The sequence below is a fragment of the Chiloscyllium plagiosum genome, unplaced genomic scaffold, assembly GCF_037043375.1.
Source record: "Chiloscyllium plagiosum isolate Xiang-an unplaced genomic scaffold, Cpla_swu_hap1 HiC_scaffold_32, whole genome shotgun sequence".
In the NCBI taxonomy this organism is placed as follows: Eukaryota; Metazoa; Chordata; class Chondrichthyes; order Orectolobiformes; family Hemiscylliidae; genus Chiloscyllium; species Chiloscyllium plagiosum.
The window spans coordinates 41,448,096-41,469,149 of NW_028270170.1; the positions used below are offsets into that span (position 1 = coordinate 41,448,096).

General features: G+C 43.2%; 1 protein-coding gene across 1 annotated transcript in view; it reads left to right on the forward strand.

Moving 5' to 3' along the window:
- Positions 1-21,054, forward strand: part of mrc2 (mannose receptor, C-type 2) — a 337,889-nt gene that overhangs the window by 197,015 nt on the left and 119,820 nt on the right. Inside the window, exons 9-11 of the mRNA XM_087977928.1 lie at positions 7,039-7,155; positions 12,256-12,371; positions 13,952-14,097. Of these exons, the coding sequence (XP_087834054.1) occupies positions 7,039-7,155; positions 12,256-12,371; positions 13,952-14,097 (379 nt within the window). The remainder of the gene's footprint in view (positions 1-7,038; positions 7,156-12,255; positions 12,372-13,951; positions 14,098-21,054) is intronic.

Genomic DNA, 21,054 nt, shown 5'->3' on the forward strand with positions numbered 1-21,054 from the left:
CCCTGCCCATATCCTTCTAATACTTTCCTATCTATGCATTCATCCAAATGTCTTTTAAATGTTAATGTATCCGCCTCAACCACTTCTGCTGACAGCTTATTCCATATGTGTGTCACCCTCTGTGTAAACAAGTTGCCCCTCAGGTTCGCTTTTATTCTTTCCCCTCTAATCTTAAACTGATACCCTCCAATCCTCGATTCCCCGACCCTGGGAAAAAGATTGAGTGCATTCACCCTATCCATGCCTCTCATAATCTTATATACCCCTACGAGGTCTTACCTCAGTCTCCTACGCTTGAACGAAAAATGTCCTAGCTTGTCCAACTTCTCACTTTCACTCAGATCATTGAGTCCAGGCAACATCCTTGTAAATTACTTCTGCACTCTTTCCAGTTCAATGACGTCCTTCCTATAACAAGGTGACCAAAACTGAACACAATACTCCGTGTGCGGCCTCACCAACGTCCTATACAACTGCAACTTAAACTCCCAACTTCTATACTCAGTACCCTGACTGATGAAGGACAATGTGCCAAAAGTCTTCTTCACTGCCCTGTCTACCTGTGACTCCACTTTCAGAGGACTGTATACCTGAACTCCAAGATCCCTCTGCTCCTTAAGGCCCTACCGTTCACTATGAAACTGCTACCTTGATTTGACTTTCCAAAATGCAAGACCTCACATTTATCTATATTAAACTCCATTTGCCATTTCTTGGCTCACTTCCCCAGCTGATCAAGGTCCTGCTGCAATTTCTGATAACCTTCCTCACTGTCCACGATACCGCCTGTTTTAGGGTCATCAGCAAACTTACTAATCATGCCTTGTGCATTCTCTTCCAAATCATTGATATAGATAACAGCAATGGACCCAGCACTGACTCCTGATGCACTTTACAAGTTACAGGCCTTCAGTCCGAGAAGCATCCTTCCACTATTACCCTCTGCTTCATACCATTAGGCCAATTTTGTATCCAATTTGCCAACTCCACCTGGATACCATGCGATCTAACCTTTCAGAGCAGCCTTCCATGTGGTACCTTATCAAAGATCTTATAGAAATCCATATAGACTACATCTACTGCCTTGGCCTCATCAACCTTCCTGGTCACCTCATCAAAGAACTCTAACAAATTTGTGAGGCATGATCTCCCACTCACAAAGCCATGCTGATTATTCCTAATCAAAGTCGAGTGTGTGGTGCCGGGAAAGCACAGCAGGTTAGGCAACATCCAAAGAGCAGAATCGACATTTTGGGCATAAGCCTTTCATCAGGAAGGACTTAGTCCTAATCAAATCCTGTCTTTCCAAATGCATGTATGTCTTATCCCTCAATCTTCTCAAGTAACTTACCTACCACAGATATTAAGCTTACTGGTCTATAGTTCCCAGGCTTTGTTTTGCAGCTCTTCTTAAATAATGGCACAACATTCGCGAGCCTCCAGTCTTCCAAGACCTCACCCGTGCTAACAATGATGCAAAAATATCAGCCAGAGTGCCCACAATTTCTTTTCTAGCCTCTTGCAGTGTTCTTGGATATATCTGGTCAGGACCTTCATACATTCTAATACATCCAACACTTCCTCTATTCTGATATGGACTGACCCCAAGATATCACCACTAACTTCCCCAAGTTCCCAAGTCTTCATGTCTTTCTCCACAGTAAACATAGAAAATAAATATTCATTGAGAACCTCGCCCGTCTCTTGCAGTTCTACACATACATGTTCTCTCTGGTCCTTGAGGGATCCTATTCTCACTCTAGTTATTCCTTTTCCTTTAATATACTTAAAATACCTTTTGGATTCACCTTAATCTTCTCAGCCAAGGCTATCTCGTACTCCTTTATCATCTCCTAATTTTTTTCAGTAGACTTCTGCATTCCCTGTATACCTCCAGGGATTTCCTTGATCCCAGTAGCCTATACCTGAGCCATGCCTCCTTCTCTTTCTGGTCAGAGCTCAATATCTCTTGTCATCCAGGGTTCTCTATTCCTGCCAACCTTGCCCTTCACCTTCACAGGAATGTATAGACCTTGAATGTAGCTATCTCACTTTTAAAGGCCTCCCATTTGCCAGAGGTCCCTTTGCCTGCAAACAAATTACTCCAATCAACCCCTGCAAGCTCCTGTCTAATTCCATCAAAATTTGCATTGCCCCAATTTAGAACTTGAACCTGTGTGCAAATTTTGTCCATCTTCATAACTATTTTAAAATTAGTAGAACTATGGTCACTGACCCCAAAGTGTTCCCCCACTGTCACCTCCGTTAACTGTCCTGCCCTATTTCCCAATAGTAGGTCGAGTTTTGCCCCTTCCCATGTAGGACCCTCTATAAACTGCTTGAGGAAACTTTCCTGAACGCATTAACAAATTCCACCCCATCTAAGCCCTTAACGATCTGGCAGTCCAATCTATGTTAGGAAAATTAAAATCCTCTGTAATGATAACCCTATTGCTCCCCAGTCTCCCTAATTATTTGTTGCTCTAATTCCTGTTGACTGTTTGGTGCCTGCAGTACAACCCCAATTATGTCACCATCCCCTTCTTATTTCTTAGCTCCACGCATAAAGCCTCACCAGAAGATCCTTCAGTTATTTCATCTCTGACTACTGCTGTGATACTGGCCGTAACGAAAAATGCAACTCCTTCTCCCTTCCTTCCACCACCTAAAGCACCTGTACCCTGGCACATTAAGCTGTCACATCCCTCCCTTAGCCATGTTTCTGTAATGGCTATAATATCCCAGTCCCACGTACCTATCCACATCCTGTGTCCATTGGCCTTACCTGTGAGCCCTGTTGCATTGAAGTAAATGCAATTTAATCCAACAGGCATTCCTTGCTCCCTTTGTCATCCAGCCTGTCCTGTCTCTTCAACCTAGTATTTCTGATTATTGTATCTTCTTCGAGCCTTGCACTTGCCTCCATGCTGCTAAGGATCCCACCTCCTTGCTAATCTTGTTTAAACCCTTCCTTGCAACACTAGCAAACCTGGTCCACCTCCAGTTTAGGTGCACCCTGTCCTCTTGAACAGGTCACCTCTACCCCAGAAAAGTTCTCAGTGATCTAAAATGTCATAGATACATACAGCACGGAAACAGACCCTTCAACCCAATTCATCCATACTAACCAGGTTTCCTAAACTGAACTAGTCCCATTTGACTGTGTTTGGCCCATATCTCTCTAAACATTTCCTATTTACATACCTGTCCAAATATCTTTTAAATGTACCCACCTCTACCACTTCCTCTGACAGCTCCTTTCATGTATACACCATCCTGTGTGTGAGAAGGTTCCTCCTCAGGTCCCTTTTGAATTTTTCCTCTCTCACCTTAAACCAATGCCCTCTAGTTTTGGATTTCCCTAACCTGGGGAAAAGACCTTTGCTATTCACTCTAACCATGGCCCTCATGACCATATAAAACTCCCATAACATTACACCTTAGCCTCCACTGCTCAAGAGAAGAAAGTCCCAGTCCATCCAGCTCTCCCAATAACTCAAAACCTCTAGTCTTGGTAACCCTGTAAATCCTTGTAAGTCATTTTTGCACTCTTTCTTTTTTAATAACATCCCACCAGTTATCCGAATAAGGAATTGCACTGTGGAAAGCAACTGAGTTCAGTATTGCTGATCCCACAGGAAAATTTCACAGTCTTCAAAGTTGAAGAGTTTTGATGGATCAGATTGAAAGGAGTGGAGGGTCAGCAAGGAGCGGGCAGAGGTTTCACTTTGTATGCAAAACATTAGCAGGAAAATGAGACCTTATTTTACACAGCACATTATGAACGCCAGAAGAATGTTTTCTGAAAGGGTGGGAGAAGTCAATTCAATAGTAACTTGTAAAAGGGAATTGAATAAGTAGTTGAAAAACACTTGAAAGGTTGTGGGGAGTAAGGTAAATTGAATAATTAAAGAATAGGTAAAATGGGCTGAATGGCTGCCTCCATATTTCAATGACTAATGGCAGCAGTATCTGAAGAAACCTTCTCTCACTGTGGTACCCTTCACTTGGAAGAGGCACCAGGGAAGTGCTGTTGGCAAAGATATCCATGTGAAATGTGAATTACTACGTTTTGCATATCTACTGATGAAAGAGATAAAAGTGAAATGGAGAAAATCATGAAAATTATATGGAATCAATTTTACTTCATGCAATGCTGAAGGCCTATCTAGGGTAAAATGTGAGCTGTTTGCAAGAGAACACTTCAGCAGGATTGTGGACACTGTGGCCCTGCAAGAAACAGAGTACTCCACCTATCGAACCAACATTCCTAGCTCTCAACCCATCACTAGCAGGGCTAATGAGAAATACACTTGGTTGCCTATGCTAAGGATGGAGGATCCTAAACTCAGATGATCCTTACTGTATCTCTGTCAAAATAGCTAAGCTGAGCAACACAAAAATCCAACCCCACTGTCCAACATCATTACACAGCCTCCACCATACCATCAATAAACACTGGTGACTTCAACAGCCAGCATCACACGTGAGGATTTCTCAACAACACCACTTTGGGAGAACAACTGTCAGACTGGACCCTCTGTGCATGACCTAAAATCTGTGTACAGTGCAAAGCAGTCCAGTGGATTCTGTTCAGTGACTATTCACCTGATCTTTGCTTCAGGACCCACAATAGCTGACTGCTGATGTGCTTCCAACAAACGATGACCATCTTCCCCCACTCCCAAGATTGACAAAACTTTCTTGGAACCTGTAGATCATTCATAACCATTTACACTGTTTCAGGTGAATCTGGGTGTGATGTAGGGCAGGGGAATCCCTGGGGGCTAAAACTTTGGTGGAAAGATAACTGCTATTTGCATCATAGTAACATCACTTAAGTTACAAGAGGTCATCGTACAAGTGACTAATATTTATAAATTCCTGTTGTCATGGCAAAAACAGAGGGCAGAAATACACAGCAGGATTGGTGACTCAAATTTGTCACCAATTACAGTGCTATGAAACTATAAATGCTTCCCCAGCAAATGGAACACCAATTGGGACACCAATGTTCACTTTTCACCAGTTGGGATACTAATGTTGACCTTTTGCTTAGCTTCCCCGTGCATTCTGATGAGCATAATGTTAAATAGTATTCCTAACAAACATAGGGAGGGATTGTGGTGTTCAGATTTCAGTTGTGAAGATATTTACTGTGATGTCCTGCTACACTCTACAGCTTGCTAGCATATCCCTCATCGGCAGGCAGTCCAAGAACTGAACTACCCGAAGTTAACCAATCATGTTTCCAGTGTTTGAACTCTCATTCATTGAATTGGAGGGCCCTGTTGAATTGCTAGGTCTATTGGGAATAACCTGTTTTCTGTTGTTTATGCAGTGGATGATATATTTCTCTAACATGATGCATTATACGGGACTTCCTTTGCCTGTGTCACATGCAGTGAAGGGGCTGTCTGGAAATGATCATGTTGGGAAATAATTCACTATCAGTGATTCTCCCTGCCAGGGTACTGCAAATACCCTCTCCAGCAATAAAGAAGTCTGGAGATACTAGCTGCTTCATCAATGAACTTCCCTCCATCATAAGGTCAGAAGGATGTTCCAGAACATCCTGGAATTCCCTCCTTACAGCATTGTAGGTAAACCTACAGCACAAGGACTGCAGCAGTTCAAGGAGGTAGCTCAACACCACCTTCTCAAGGGCAACTAGAGACAGGCAATAAATGCTGGTCCAGCCAGCAACACCCACATTCCACCAGTGAATTTAAAAATACCCTCTCTAGTATAAAGCAGTCTGGGGTATCTGAATCTGGGTGTGATGTAGGGCAGGGGAATCCCTGGGGGCTAAAACTTTGGTGGAAAGATAACTGCTATTTGCATCATAGTAACATCACTTAAGTTACAAGAGGTCATCATACAAGTGTCTAATATTTATAAATTCCTGTTGTCTTGGCAAAAACAGAGGGCAGAAATACACAGCAGGATTGGTGACTCAAATTTGTCACCAATTACAGTGACATATGTCACCTTCAGCTGATGTGATGTCTCCCCCCACCCATCCCCTCAGCAGGAACAACTGAGAGTGTGACTCCACCTTGTCCCAGTTGAGGCTGTGTCCTGCAAGAAGGAGCTGGTAATCAACTGTCAGCAAATAGACATGATGGATGACAATTAGGGCACCGGGAGATTTGAGACAAGGAAATGGAATCTGCTGTCAACAAGAACAGAGTCTGAGTGATCTGAAAAAAGGAAGGGGTTTAGCTGCAGGGATCGACTGTGGAGGGAAGGAGTGATGAGCTTGCTGTAGGGACAGGGTGGACTGACTGACCTTCAGGCAATTGGTGGAGGTGACTGTGGGTTCAGGGAGTGATGGGAGGTCAGAGTCTGGGGCGGAGTTGGGTGACCATCACTAGATGTGGGCTGGAGTATGCAGCAGAGTCGACCTGCTTGCCTCGGACTGACCAATCTTGAAGAAAGACAATGGGGAATGACCAGCTGTTTGAGGGGAGGATGGAGTAACTGGATCAGGGCAAGGTGGCTGTGTCAAGGAGGTGTGATTGGCTCTGGTTGGGGTGTTAGGGAATGAGTGACTTGCACAGGAGAGAGAGTGACCATCTCTGGAAATAGATGAGGAGTCATAATCAGCTGAGGAAGGGGTTGTTTAGGGAGGGAGTGACCGGTCAGAGGTGTAATGAGTGAGGAATAGGGGGATTACCAGAGTCCGTAATATATTAATGCTCAACTTGAGAATGATTGAATGTCAGGGGGAGAAAGGATTGATTAAGTGTTACTTGACCTTTACAAAACCACACAAAAAAAAAGAATTTGGATATGGGTTTTGTGTGTGTGCAACCAGAATAAAATCCCTTACATGGAACTGCTGCCTTAGATGAAACTTAAACTGGAATTCACAGTAAGATTTAACTCTGGGAAAATCATTTAGAGGTTTTTATTAATCAGTGCACTGTTAAATAGTGACAGTCAACTTGATGGTTGTCGTCGGACTAGCTAATGTATCTGTGTTTTCAACAGCACTCAATATCAAATACAACTGCTTTCTCTTTACTCATCTAGGAGGGACGTTGGAATGATGGGCCTTGTAACCTCACGCTGCCTTTCATCTGCAAGAAACCCAGTTGCTCCTCAGAAGAGGAGGAGGAGCTCTTGGAAGACAATCTTGGCTGTGCAAAGGTCAGTAAATCAACATTGTCCTGTCCACCTCATTGGCTTGCCCTCTCTTCCTTTCTCATTTGAACCTTTTCCTCTAATCGCTTGGAACATCTCATCCCCTCTCCCTTTTCTTCTTTTCTCTCTCCATCTCACCTGCCTCTCTTCCTCCCTCCCTCCCCCCTCCTTGCCTCTATCCCCCCCTCCATTCTCCTCTGATGACCAGTTGATAACCAGTTAACTGATCATGACCTAGCTGTCCCACTGATCTCGAGTATCAGGAATTATTACAAGCTACAGTACAATGTCAGTCAAAGTACAAACTGATTTGGAGATGCCGGTATTGGACTGGGTGTACAAAGTTAAAAATCATACAATATCAGGTTATAGTCCAACAGGTTTATTTGGAAGCACTAGCTTTCGGAGCGCTGCTCCTTCACCAAGTGGTTGTAGTGTGAACACAACCACCTGATGAAGGAGCAGTGCTCCGAAAGCTAGTGTTTCCAAATAAACTGTTGGACTATAACCTGGTGTTGTGTAATTTTTAACAAACTACAAACTCTTCCCTTAAGAGTTTGTTCATATACTAATGTCACACAGCCAAGGTCAACTGGCTTATTATCACCCATTATGTACTGTCTCCAAGTGTTAGAAATACCTTGATTTTAAATTTTTAATGAAGCCTACCAGTGATTTGCCATAAACGGGTTAATGGCAAACTGGTGATTATCACCTTATTCACATTGCACTGCATATTCTATTATGATATTCTTGGTTTGTACAGATTTGAAATAAGGCTGCTTACAATATTATTTTAAAAGCAAATAGCCACTAGATAGGATGACCTAACCATGTGACGAAATATGGTGTGGGTCAAAACAACAACTAGAAGAACCAGATGTGGGATAAAACAAGACCCCCACCACCTTCTGAAGGGTAACTAGGGACGGATAATAAATGGCTAGCCAACAATGCCCATTCCCCATGAGAGAATAAAAAAAGATGATTTTTGGAATTACAACTATTTAACCTGTACCTGTGAAAATTTGTCTGTTCTAAGTGATTAGTCGGTTCCCAAACATCAGAATTGCGGCCATTAGCATTGGGAAAGAGGATGATGAAACTGGCTCCCTGCACAGAGACTGGCACAGACTGGCGAAGATTTGTAGGAGCTGGCAGGTTTACAGTTTGAGATTTATGATGATGCCAGACTGTCGAATTGCCTTATTAAATGGTTTCTGATGTTTTATTTTCCATGATGGGTTCTCATTTTTACTGTAGCTGGCCTCTCCCCCTTCTGGGAAATATGATATTGAAGGAGTCCATTTGGTTCATCGAATCTATACAAGTTCTCTAGATAGATTGTCAGTCTCATTGTCACACCCTGTCCCTGCAAGTATATTTCCCTCAATTACCCATCCCATTTTCTTTTGAAATCCTTGATCCTCTCCATTTCACCTCCCTCACACACGGGGATTTCCAGTTCATTAACAGTCTGGGTAAAAAAAAAAGTCTTGCTCACAGTAGTTCCTGCCCTGACCCACCACCATGCACTACTTGCCATAAATCTTCAATCTCTGCCTTCTAGTTCATGTATCATCAGCAAATGAGAGCAATTTTTTCTTGTCTATATTATCCTGGTATAATCTTGTACATCTCTATCAAGTGCACATTTTCTTAATCTCCTTTGCTCCAGGGAGAACACCTTTTTCAGAACTATAGAATCTCTACAGTATGGAAGGAGACCATTCAGCCCATCGAGTCCACACCAACACTCTGAAGAGCATCCCACCAAAAGCTAGGCCACCACCATATCCCATAACTCCACATATACCATGGCTATCTACCTAGCCGACACATCCCTGTACACCATGGACAATTTCAGTTTGGCCAGTCCACCTAATCTGCACATCTTTGGACTGTGGGAGGAAACCGAAGCACCTGGAGGAAACCCACAGGGAGCATGTGCAAACTCCACATAGAAAGTCACCCAAGGCTGGAATCAAACTTAGGTCCCTGGCACTGTGAGGAAGCAGTGCTAAACACTGAGCCACCTTGCCGCCCTTTTCCAACTTAGTGGCTTGCACAGATTTCCACCCTCTTTCCACTTCCATTACCATTGTGTAGACTCATTGCCATTCCCTTTAATGCAATTTGCAATGTCAGAGATTTTAAACAATGTTTATAAATGGGAGTTTGTTCTTGTTTTACTTTAATGATTTCTTCAACAAGCCTGTGAATGGTACTGATCTAGTGCTGTGCTCTCAGTTCTTTCCCATTGAACATCAAGTGAACTTTCTATTCCCGTTGGAGTAAAACCCCTTGAGGGATTTAGTTGACTGTTTTCAGTCACCATCCTTACACTTGAGAGGACGAGTTCAGTTTCCCTGATGTGAAAGGGAGAAAGAAGTAATTTCTGCACCCTGCAGTGGTCTTTATGAAGACATTGCTTACCATCTGTCGAGTTAAACTCTATTAATCTAATAGCTGAGCTCATTCTGAACCTCTGACCCTCCTGGCAGCCTGTGTTTCCTTTGTTACTCTAACTACTTCATTCTGTGCCAGAAATGATTTGCTACAGTCAGAAAATTCTCAATTCAACAGTATTTAGACTTAGACTGATTTTTTATTTTTGTTTGATTCCCAAACTCATTTTCTGGAATTAATCTTCTGATTCATTAGAGAATAAACAACCATCTTCGTGCAGGCTTAAGGAAGCTATGGAATGAAGTCCTAGGAACAGTGATACCATGGCAAGGAATTTTTCTAAACATGCAGGCTGGAGAGACCAAGAAAGAATATCAGAATAAAATTTCAGAATAGTATGCAATAGCTATATCGCACCAAACTGCCCCTCCCTCGCTTTCAGAAACGAAAGAAGGAAGATGGTGGAATAGAAACTTAATGTAGGAGGTCACATGCACAAACCAAGTGGTGTCCGATCAGCCACAGCTAATATTCAGCTCCATTTTCTTCAGTAGATTGGAATACCAAGAGGGTTTCAAAATGGGAGGCTATTGTGTCATGCCCTGTTTAACAATGCCACCTAAGATGAGTTTATATTCCTAGTGCACATTAAATTAGATGGCCCTTCACCCTCTGGCTTCAAGCAGCATTTGTAAATGGAGGTGTGTGGCCTGTCCACCACCCATCTGCCTGTATGCATCCTACCCATCTACACAGCCCCGATTTGCCTACCACCCAACTGCCCCAATGTGTCTCCCATTTTACAAGAAGCAGTTGGGACTTTGGGTGACCCACTCACCTGTGTGTATTGTTGCCCTTAAAGTGGCCAGTTAATGATTCATGGTATGTTAAATGGCTGCGGGGCAGCAGGAATCAGTGCAGGCTGTTTCCTGCGTGCTGAGGGAGCCCCTGGCGTCTGAGGAATCCTGCCCCAGATGTTGAGCATGGAGTCTGTTTTGTGGCTCCCTTGATTTTCTGTCCATTAGAATTAGCAGACGCTTTGCATGAGGTTTGTAAATGTGTATGAGCACCCTCAGATGTTGGGAGTAGGTTTTCTTCATGTCCTCCAGTCTAGTATCAAAGAGCCCCTAAAGGCTTGCTGCCATGGGTTTGTTTCACCTGAGGCCATTTGAGATGGAGAAGGGAGTTGGTATAAAACCATCAGACTTTCTGCAACACACGTTCCCTGGGTCTGAAGGAGTACAGAGTTCCCTTTTACACATCATCAATTATAACACAAATTTTTTTCATGGCTTTGAAATACTTTCCAGATGCTTGGTATTAATCTCAGACCTAAATCTTCTTGGTAAGTGCATTGATGTTGAAACCCGCCAGAATAGTAAGAATGTTAATTTTTGCATATGACTTATCTGAGTAGTAACAGACATTAACAACAAAGCTGGAGGATTAGGAGGGAAAGTAACTAGTGTGTTCTGGTGTAATGAAGTATGTTTTCAAAACAGTAAAAATGCTATTGCTCTCCTGTATCTTGAGCTCCCTGTCAGAAATAGGATCCAGGCTTCTTATGTTCAAATGAAATAACTGTTGTTCTTGTTTTAGGCTGTTGTTAGTTACAGTTCTGAGATGATGCAGGTCTGTTCATGGAAGCTACCAAGTCAAGAGCTGGAACTCCATTAATGGCAACACTGCCTTTAACTTGTGATGCAAAGATGTGTAATTTTCAATGTTACTTAGTATGAGTTTGGGTTTCTGCCTTATTTTCTGCCTGTCTGAACTTAATAATTAACTTGTGATTATTTCTCTAACTATGGCGATTTCTTCCAAAAAGGTTTTGAAGCCTGGCTGTAGAGTGAGTGGTTTTTATGCTTTAATAGGCGCTTGTTAATTTAGATTATTTGTGACCCAGTAAGGGCCTTAAAGTTACGCTCAAGAGTTCTGAAATTTGCTTTTTTTAAAACTTAAGGGAGACTCCCATAGCTGAAAAAGAATTTTAATTTCACTTTTGACTTTGTGTGGGGCAGTCCTGTGAAGTTCTTGGAATAGGCTGGCTGTATAAAGCAGTGCTTCTGATAAATATTGTAAACTAAATTAGCTTGGAGTGAAGAATTAGTGTTAATCTGAGATCAGAAGTGCTGGGATAAAAAACTTCAAAGATGTTACTTAAAGCTGAGTACATTGGAGCTTAGAAGTGTGGTAGCTCCACGAAGAGCCATTAATTTCCAACCTAAAATATGAAGTCACAAGTGACCTAAACCTAATGAGCTGTTAGGTACAGGGACTCTGTTCTGAGTATTATACAAGTGGTGTTTTGGGAACTGTACTAGACGTGTATTATACAAAACCTGTTTTGTGTCATTTCAATGTATTAAGGAATGTTTTGGGATTAATTCTTTTACTGTCTGTTTAAAAATCTTGGAATTTGTATAATTTTGGGTTATTCTATTTTATCCAAATTTTGTAATAAACTTCATTTGATTGTTAAAGCAAAGTCTGCAGCTTATGTGTTTAAGTTTCAGTGACAGACTAGTTTGTTGCATCAAAACAAATAAAAATAGGATCTGTCAAGCCAGATTCCTATCTGGGATTTGAGCTGTCTGGTAATAACTTCAACTGGGATCATGACAAACTGCTCTGACTGGTATAGCACTACATCAGCCCATTTGGTTTTTCACTAACAAAGTGTTTCCTCTCACTCAGGGTTGGAGGTTGCATGGCTCTTCCTGCTATTTTGTGGGTGAGGAATCAGTGACCTTTGATGAGGCCTTGAAGAAATGCACAGGACAAAGGTCCACCCTTGTGACGATTCTGAACAGGTACGTGAGAATCCTGTAGTCACACAAACTGAGGGCGAACAGCTTGGGCCTTAGTGCTCCGACTGCAGCACCAAATAGATCAGTATTGCCAGGGCCTCTGTGCATCCCTGCTTTTAATCATACCACCACTGGTGCCTATGCCTTTGTCTTCCTAAGCCCCAAACTCTGGAATTCCGTCTTTATACACTTCCCTATTTTTCAACCTCACTTACCTCCTTTAAGGCACTCCTTAAAATGTATCTTTTTGACCAAGCTTTAGATCAACTAACTACAGATCACCTCATATGGCTCGGTGTCATATTTTATTTAATGATGCTCTTGTGAAGCTTATGGAAAAGGCATTATGTAAATACAAGTTGTTGTTCGCAAGTTGCCTATTTACGTCTTCCTCTCTAGTGTGCACCACATGGAATCAGTCTCTCTCAGGAGCTGTTTAGGTCACGTAACATGCTGAAGGACTCCTTCCCTACTTCCCGTAGTAGTCCAGTGTATATAATGACCTTATCATAGTACAACACCTTGAACAAAATTTGTCTGGCTTTAACAAAATTTGACATCCTATCACATTAAAGGATCAGACAGATGACAAAATCCTCAGTGATGAAAATAGCTTTGAAGGAGCATCATAAAAGAAGAGGGAGAGGGAAGGAACGATAGATTTGCGAGGGCCTCTATGCATCTCTGCTCTTAATCACACCACCATTAATTTCCCATTAAATACAAATCAACTATGCCTTGAGTATGTTAGTTGCACATTTTAACTACTTTCTGAAATTCCCTATCATGGAGTCATTCAGCATGGAAACAGACCCTTCGGTCCAACTTGTCAACGCTAACCAGGTTTCCCAAACTAAACTATGCCCTCTAGGTTTGGTGAGAGGGGAAAGATTGAAAAGGATTTCAGGGGCCACTTTTTCACACAGGATGGTGTATGTATTGAATGAGCTGTCAAAGGAAGTGGTAGATGCAGGTACAATTATAACTCCCTTCTCCATCTCAAATGGCCTCAGGTGAAACAAACCCATGGTGGGCAGTTGAGGGGGGAGATAAACTGACACTGATGGGCCGTGGGATCCCACAAAGTTCTCAATTAGTCTCTGCTCCCTCTTCACCACTTTACATTTCCTGAGAACAGGCACAGGGAGAGTTTTTACCTCACATTGGAATGTTACAGTCTGAACTTGCACACGGAGTTGCGTGTGCATTTTAATTGCACCACTACCACCACGACCCCGAATCACCACCAAGTACTCTGTGGCTTGCAGAGGGAGAGGGTGTTCCTCAATTGATGTGAGTTTGCTTTATAGTCATAGAGTGAAATTGGGTAGATATTCGGAGACAAGTAACCAAGGGACATTATCCGGGGTACATGAATAATTGGGATAATTGGCCAGGCATGCGGTGTTGCAATTTCTACCTCTGTCATAATTTGGAATACCCACATCTGGAACTCTGACTTTACCATTCATTGAAAGGTTGTTGATGAATATCCCATTAATCTAATCTGTTCTTTAGAAGCTATGTTTTACTCTTTTGAAGCTGCTGTCGTTTATGACTCTGATCTCTGTGCTTTCTGTTAGATTCGAGCAGTCATTCATCATCAGCCTTATCCTTGGTCGCTCCGGCAACTTCTGGACAGCTCTACAAGATGCCAACCACCCGGGGGTCTTCCAATGGATGGGTGGTGATGCCGTCTCCTTCACTAACTGGAATCTAAACCAACCAGGTAATCATGTGACTCCCTTAGACTTTGCCGATCAAGTGGAAGCTTTTAGGAGGGTGAATTTTCTCTGGATATGAATGTAGATTGAGAATGTGCATTTGTACAAAGTCAAATTGCATTGTCTCAGAAATGACCTTAAAGGGCTGAATGGCTGCCACTTGCTCCTAACTCCTGTGTTCCCATACACATCATACTCATGGGGAGTGGCCTAAAAAAATGCTCAACCCTGATTCCAGATTCATGAGGTCTCTTTGCATCAGGTTAAGCAGAAGGTTTTACCAGGGTGTCTCTTGGACATTAACCTTCTGCTGATTACTGAGTACTGATCCCCTCCCCACCAACCCTCAATTGATGAGTCAGTTCTGCTCCATGTTGAACACCCCTTAGAAGTACTGACAGTGACAAGGGCATGTTATGTCCTCTCAGTAGAGGCGTCAATGCCCATTACCAAGCTGGCCAAGTAATAAAGTACGTAGCTGCCAGACTGGGTCTGCCAATTTAACATGTTATGTGAGGCCCTTTTAGGAAGACTGACTGTAACATGATTGAATTCTTAATTAGAATAGAAAGTGAAGTAGTCCAATCCTAAGCTAGGGCAAATTTAAACAAAGGAAACTATAAATGTATGAAACATGATTTGTCTGCAATATAAGAGATAACTTAATTAAAAGGCATTCTTTCGGGAACAAATATATGTACTTCAACATTATTAAAACTTTCTGGTACAAAAATACAACAGGACAACCATGACTAATGAAAGAGGTTAAGGATAGTATTAGATCCAAAGTGGAGTCCTATAAAATTGAAAGGAAAAATAGCAAGTCTGACCACTGAGAGCAATTAAGAAGTCAGCAAAGACCAAGACTTGGATTAAGAAGGGAAAAATAGAATATGAGTAAAGAACATAAAAGCAGACTATAAAAACTTCTAGAAGTATGTAAAAAAAGAAAGATCAATGAAGACAAATGTAGCTCCCTCACAGGAAGGGGAATGTAGTACTGTAATCAGAACTTTGGGACCTAAGTAGAAAATTAGCAAGCAGAACCTATGAAGTCGTAATTTCCAGATTACTTCCAGTGCCACATGCAAGTGAGTCCAGAATTAGGAAGTTAAACAGATAAATGCATGGCTGAAAATATGGTACATGAGAGAGTGTTTTAGATTCCCAGGACACTGGATCTGACTTTAGAGAAGATGGCACCTTTGTAAGCTGTGCTACCTATGGGCGGCACAGTGGCACAATGGTTAGCACTGCTGCCTCACAGCGCCAGAGACCCGGGTTCAATTCCCGCCTCAGGTGACTGAATGTGTGGAGTTTGCACGTTCTCCCCGTGTCTGCGTGGTTTCCTCCGGGTGCTCCAGTTTCCTCCCACATTCCAAAAATGTGCAGGTTAGGTGAATTGGCCATGCTAAATTGCCCGTAGTGTTAGGTGCAGAGATAAATGTAGGGGTATGGGTGGGTTGTGCTTCGGCGGGTCGATGTTGTCTTGTTGGGCCGAAGAGCCTGTTTCCACACTGTAAGAAATCTAATCTAATTGTATTTGAACAAAGTCAGATTTCCTTATGGGCTGTTTTTCTGGTGCTATTGGGGAGGGTTTAAACTAACTCAGCAGGGGTGTGGGAGCCAAGGGATAATGCTAAGGAGTAATACCAAAGAGCACAAACTGCTAGAAGAGAATATAGCTCTAAAATAGAGAATAATAAATTAGTAGGTAGAGTCAGAGTAAAGGAGAAAATAACAAATTCTAAATCAGGGTTACAGTGTATGTGTAATGCACTGTGTATAGTTAAAAAGACTGGGGTTACATGTATAGACTGCCATGTAGAATTATGTTGTTGAGGCAATAACAGAGACTTGTCTGAAGGTAGTTCAAGTCTGGATGTTAAATGTTCTTGGTTGCAAGGTGTTCAGAAAAAATAGAAAAGACTAAAAAGGAGTTGCATTTTTGGTTAAAGAGAGCATTGCAGAAGAAAGAGGATTCAAGAATAGAATCAATTTGGTTAGCTGTAACAAACTAGAAGGGTGCAGTTACATTGATTGGTGTAATTTGTAGACCACTAACAAGTGGGAGGGATGTAGAACAAATCTGCAAGGAAGTTACAGAGAGATATACATATCATAGAATAATTATAGCAGGGAATTTTAATTGCCAAACTAGAGACCAGGATAATAGTAGCGTAAGGTGCAATGAGGGGAAGGTGTTCATCAGTGTGTTTGGGAGAATTTCCTCCAGCAGTATATGTGAAGTATAACAGGAAGGAAGTCACTGCTGGACCTGGTTCTTGGAAATGAGGTGAGCCAAGTAAGTCAAGTGACAATGGGGTAATATTTAGAGCCTGGTAATCATGATAATCATGAGGTTTAGGATGATAATGAAAAACAACATTGGTCAATCCAGCATAAGAATCCACCTGCCAGAGAGCCAACTTCAATGAGGCAAGAAGAGAGCTGGGCAAGACAGACTAAAACAGAGGGTTGACCATAGCTGAACAAAAGGAGAAAGTGAGGACTGCAGATGCTGGAGATCGGAGTCAAGAGTGTGTTGCTGGGAAAGCACAGCAGGTCAGGCAGCATCCGAGGAGCATGAGAATCAATGTTTCGGGCATAAACCCTTCATCAGGAATGAGGCTTGTGGGCCAGGGCTGAGAGATAAATGGGAGGAGGGTGGGATGGGTAGCTGAGAAAGCGATACGTGGATGAAGGTGAGGGAGAAGGTGATAGGTCAGAGCATGGATTGATGGACAGGTCAGGAGGGCAGTGCCAAGTTGGAGGCTTGGGACTGGGATAATGTGGGGGGAGGGGAAATGAGGAAGCTGTTGAATCCACATTTATCCCATGTGGTTGCAGGGTCCCAAAGATGGAATATGAGGCTTTCTTCCTCCAGGCGTCAGGTGGTAACAATTTGGCGGTGGAGGAGGCCCAGGACCTGCAAGTCTTTGACGGAGTGGGAGGGGGAGTTGAAGTGTTCAGCCACGGGATGGTGGGATAGTGGTCTTTGGGACACTCCTACTCCGTCAAGGGCATGCAGGTCCTGGACCTCCTCCACCGCCAAACCGTTACAACCCTACACCTGGAGGAAGAATGCCTCATATTCCACCTTGGGACTTGCAACCACCCAGGATAAATGTGGATTTCAACAGCTTCCTCATTCCCCCTCCCCCCTCATTATCCCAGTCCCAAGACTCCAACTTGACACACCACCCCCCCCCGGACCTGTCCATCACTCCCCACTCTGACCTATCACCTTCTCCCTCACCTTCATCCGCCTATCGCTTTCTCAACTACCCCCCCATTTATCTCTCAGCCCCAACCCACAAGCCTCATTCTTGATGAAGGGCTTATGCCTGAAACGTCAATTCTCTTGTTCCTCGGATGCTGCCAGACCTGCTGTGCTTTCCTAGCAACATACTGTCATAGCTGAACAATAGGCTACCTTCAAAGAGGAGATGGTTCAGAGACAATCACAGTATATTCCCTCAAAAGGGAAAGGTAGGACAAGCAACCAAACTCTCCCTGGAGACAGAAATCAAGTTAAAGAATAAAAATGTGCTGGTGACAGGTATCAAGTAGAAAATTGAAGAGGTAACGGAGAGGTGATGAGGCAAGGCCATTGGATATCTAAAAGGCATTCGATACATAACGTGTTTGTGATGCAAGTTTTTGGTCGTGGGGTAAAGAGACAACAGAAACATAGTAAAAACTGACTGAAAGATAGTTCACAGAATAATGAGGGTAATGAATATTTTTTAGCTGAAAAGTTTGTAGTGGAGTTCCCCCGGCATTGGTATTGAGACCCTTGCTTTCCCATCATAGACAAACGAACTAGACAAGGTTCAAAGTTTGTGAGAAGATTTGTAGCTCGGGTGCTCGTTGCTGTGGTTCTGTTCGCCGAGCTGGAAGTTTTTGTTGCAAACGTTTCGTCCCCTGTCTAGGTGACATCCTCAGTGCTAGGCAGCCTCCTGTGAAGCGCTTCTGTGGTGTTTCCTCCGGCATTTATAGTGGCCTGTCCCTGCCGCTTCCGGTTGTCAGTTTCAGCTGTCCGCTGTAGTGGTCGGTATATTGGGTCCAGGTCTATGTGTTTGTTGATGGAGTTTGTGGATGAGTGCCAAGCTTCTAGGAATTCCCTGGCTGTTCTTTGTTTCGCTTGCCCTATAATGGTAGTGTTGTCCCAGTCAAATTCATGTTGCTTGTCGTCTGCGTGTGTGGCTACTAGGGATAGCTGGTCGTGTCGTTTCGTGGCTAGTTGATGTTCGTGGATGCGGGTCGTTAGCTGTCTTCCTGTTTGTCCTATATAGTGTTTTGTGCAGTCCTTGCATGGGATTTTGTACACTACGTTAGTTTTACTCATGCTGGGTATCGGGTCCTTCGTTTTGGTGAGTTGTTGTCTGAGCGTGGCTGTTGGTTTGTGTGCTGTTATAAGTCCTAGTGGTCGCAGTAGTCTGGCTGTCATTTCAGAGATGTTCTTGATGTATGGTAGTGTGGCTAGTCCTTTGGGTTGCGGCATGTCCTCGTTCTGTTGTCTCTCCCTTAGGCATCTGTTGATGAAATTGCGAGGATATCCGTTTTTTGCGAATACCTTGTATAGGTGTTCCTCTTCCTCTTTTTGCAGTTCTGGTGTGCTGCAGTGTGTTGTGGCCCTTTTGAACAGTGTCTTGATGCAACTTCGTTTGTGTGTATTGGGACACAACAGTGAGACAAAGTATCGTACCCCTGATAACAAGGAAAAGACAAACACATAATCTCAACACCAAGGAGAGGGAAGCACTAAAATCACTAAGAAACGATAAGAACATAATCATACTACCAGCAGACAAAGGCAGAATGGCGGTCATCCTGGACAAAGCAGAGTACATCCAAAAAGCACAACAACTACTTGCAGATACCAACACCTACCAAAAGAGGGAGTTTGACCCCACCCCACAGCTCACCAATAGGATAAACAAAACACTGAGGAACCTACAAAAAAACGGACAGATAACCAGGTCTGACCTACAAAGAATGAAACCTGAAAGCAACAACACCCCCAGATTCTATGGACTACCTAAAGTGCACAACCCAGACATCCCACTCAGACCCATAGTATCACTTCCAGGGACACCATCACACAAACTGGCGAAAGAACTACAGCAGAAACTGAAACACTTGATCAGCGGATCCAGACACTCTATACAATCAACACAGGAATTCTTGGACATCATCAGAAATATACACATAGACAAGGAAGAAACCATGGTCTCATTCGACGAAACGGCACTGTTCACGTCTATTGACAAAGCCCTAGCCAGAGAAACAATAGCCAACCTGCTGAACAGACATAACAGACAACAGGACGTTGAACCCATCAACAAAGACGGCATACTTAAACTACTGGACTTGTGCCTCACAATACACTTCACATTCAACAACCAGATATACGAACAAATCAACGGAACACCCATGGGCTCACCAATCTCGGGACTCATAGCAGAAGCAGTAATGCAAAGGTTAGAACAAACAGTCTTACCACAAATTCAACCCAAACTCTGGGTCAGATACGTTGATGACACCTTTGTAATCATTAAAAACACGGAAATAGAGAATACACACCGGATCATCAACTCCACACTCACAGGAATCCGATTCACGAGAGAGGAAGAAAAGGACAACCAACTCCCATTCCTAGACGTGAGGGTACAGAGAACACCACTCGGAGAATTCACCACTAAGGTACACAGGAAAGCCACGCACAGACCAAGTCCTGAACTATGAAAGCAACCACCCCAATACACACAAACGAAGTTGCAGCAAGACACTATTCAACAGGGCCACAACACACTGCAGCACACCAGAACTGCAAAAAGAGGAAGAGGAACACCTATACAAGGTATTCGCAAAAAACGGATATCCTCGCAATTTCATCAACAGATGCCTAAGGGAGAGACAACAGAACGAGGACATGCCGCAACCCAAAGGACTAGCCACACTACCATACATCAAGAACATCTCTGAAATGACAGCCAGACTACTGCGACCACTAGGACTTATAACAGCACACAAACCAACAGCCACGCTCAGACAACAACTCACCAAAACGAAGGACCCGATACCTAGCATGAGCAAAACTAACGTAATGTACAAAATCCCATGCAAGGACTGCACAAAACACTATATAGGACAAACAGGAAGACAGCTAACGATCCGCATCCACGAACATCAACTAGCCACGAAACGACACGACCAGCTATCCCTAGTAGCCACACACGTAGACGACAAGCAACATGAATTTGACTGGGACAACACTACCATTATAGGGCAAGCGAAACAAAGAACAGCCAGGGAATTCCTAGAAGCTTGGCACTCATCCACAAACTCCATCAACAAACACATAGACCTGGACCCAATATACCGACCACTACAGCGGACAGCTGAAACTGACAACCGGAAGCGGCAGGGCCACTATAAATGCCGGAGGAAACACCACAGAAGCGCTTCACAGGAGGCTGCCAAGCACTGAGGATGTCACCTAGACAGGGGACGAAACGTTTGCAACAAAAACTTCCAGCTCGGCGAACAGAACCACAGGAACTCGACAAGGGTCAGGTTTCAAGGTTTGTGGATGACACAAAGCTCGGGAAAATTGCAAACTGAGAAAGACAGTGTAAAACTTCAAAAGAACATTACATTGGTGTAGTAGATGGACTGGTGGCATAAGTAGATCAATAGGGAGGAATGTGAAGTGGTACAAGTGGAGGGGCAATATCATATAGAGCGTCTTACTCTGGGCCGGAGTGTATACATTCATAAGTTAATAAAGATTGTAGGACAGATAAGAGAGCTCATAAAACTCACAGTAATAAAATCTACCAGACTTGAAACATTAGCTCTTGTTTCTCTCTCCATAGATGTTGCTAGGCCTGCTGAGTTTCTCGGTTTGTTTCAGTTTTCTGGATTTCAGTATTGAGGCATTGTGTACAAGAGCA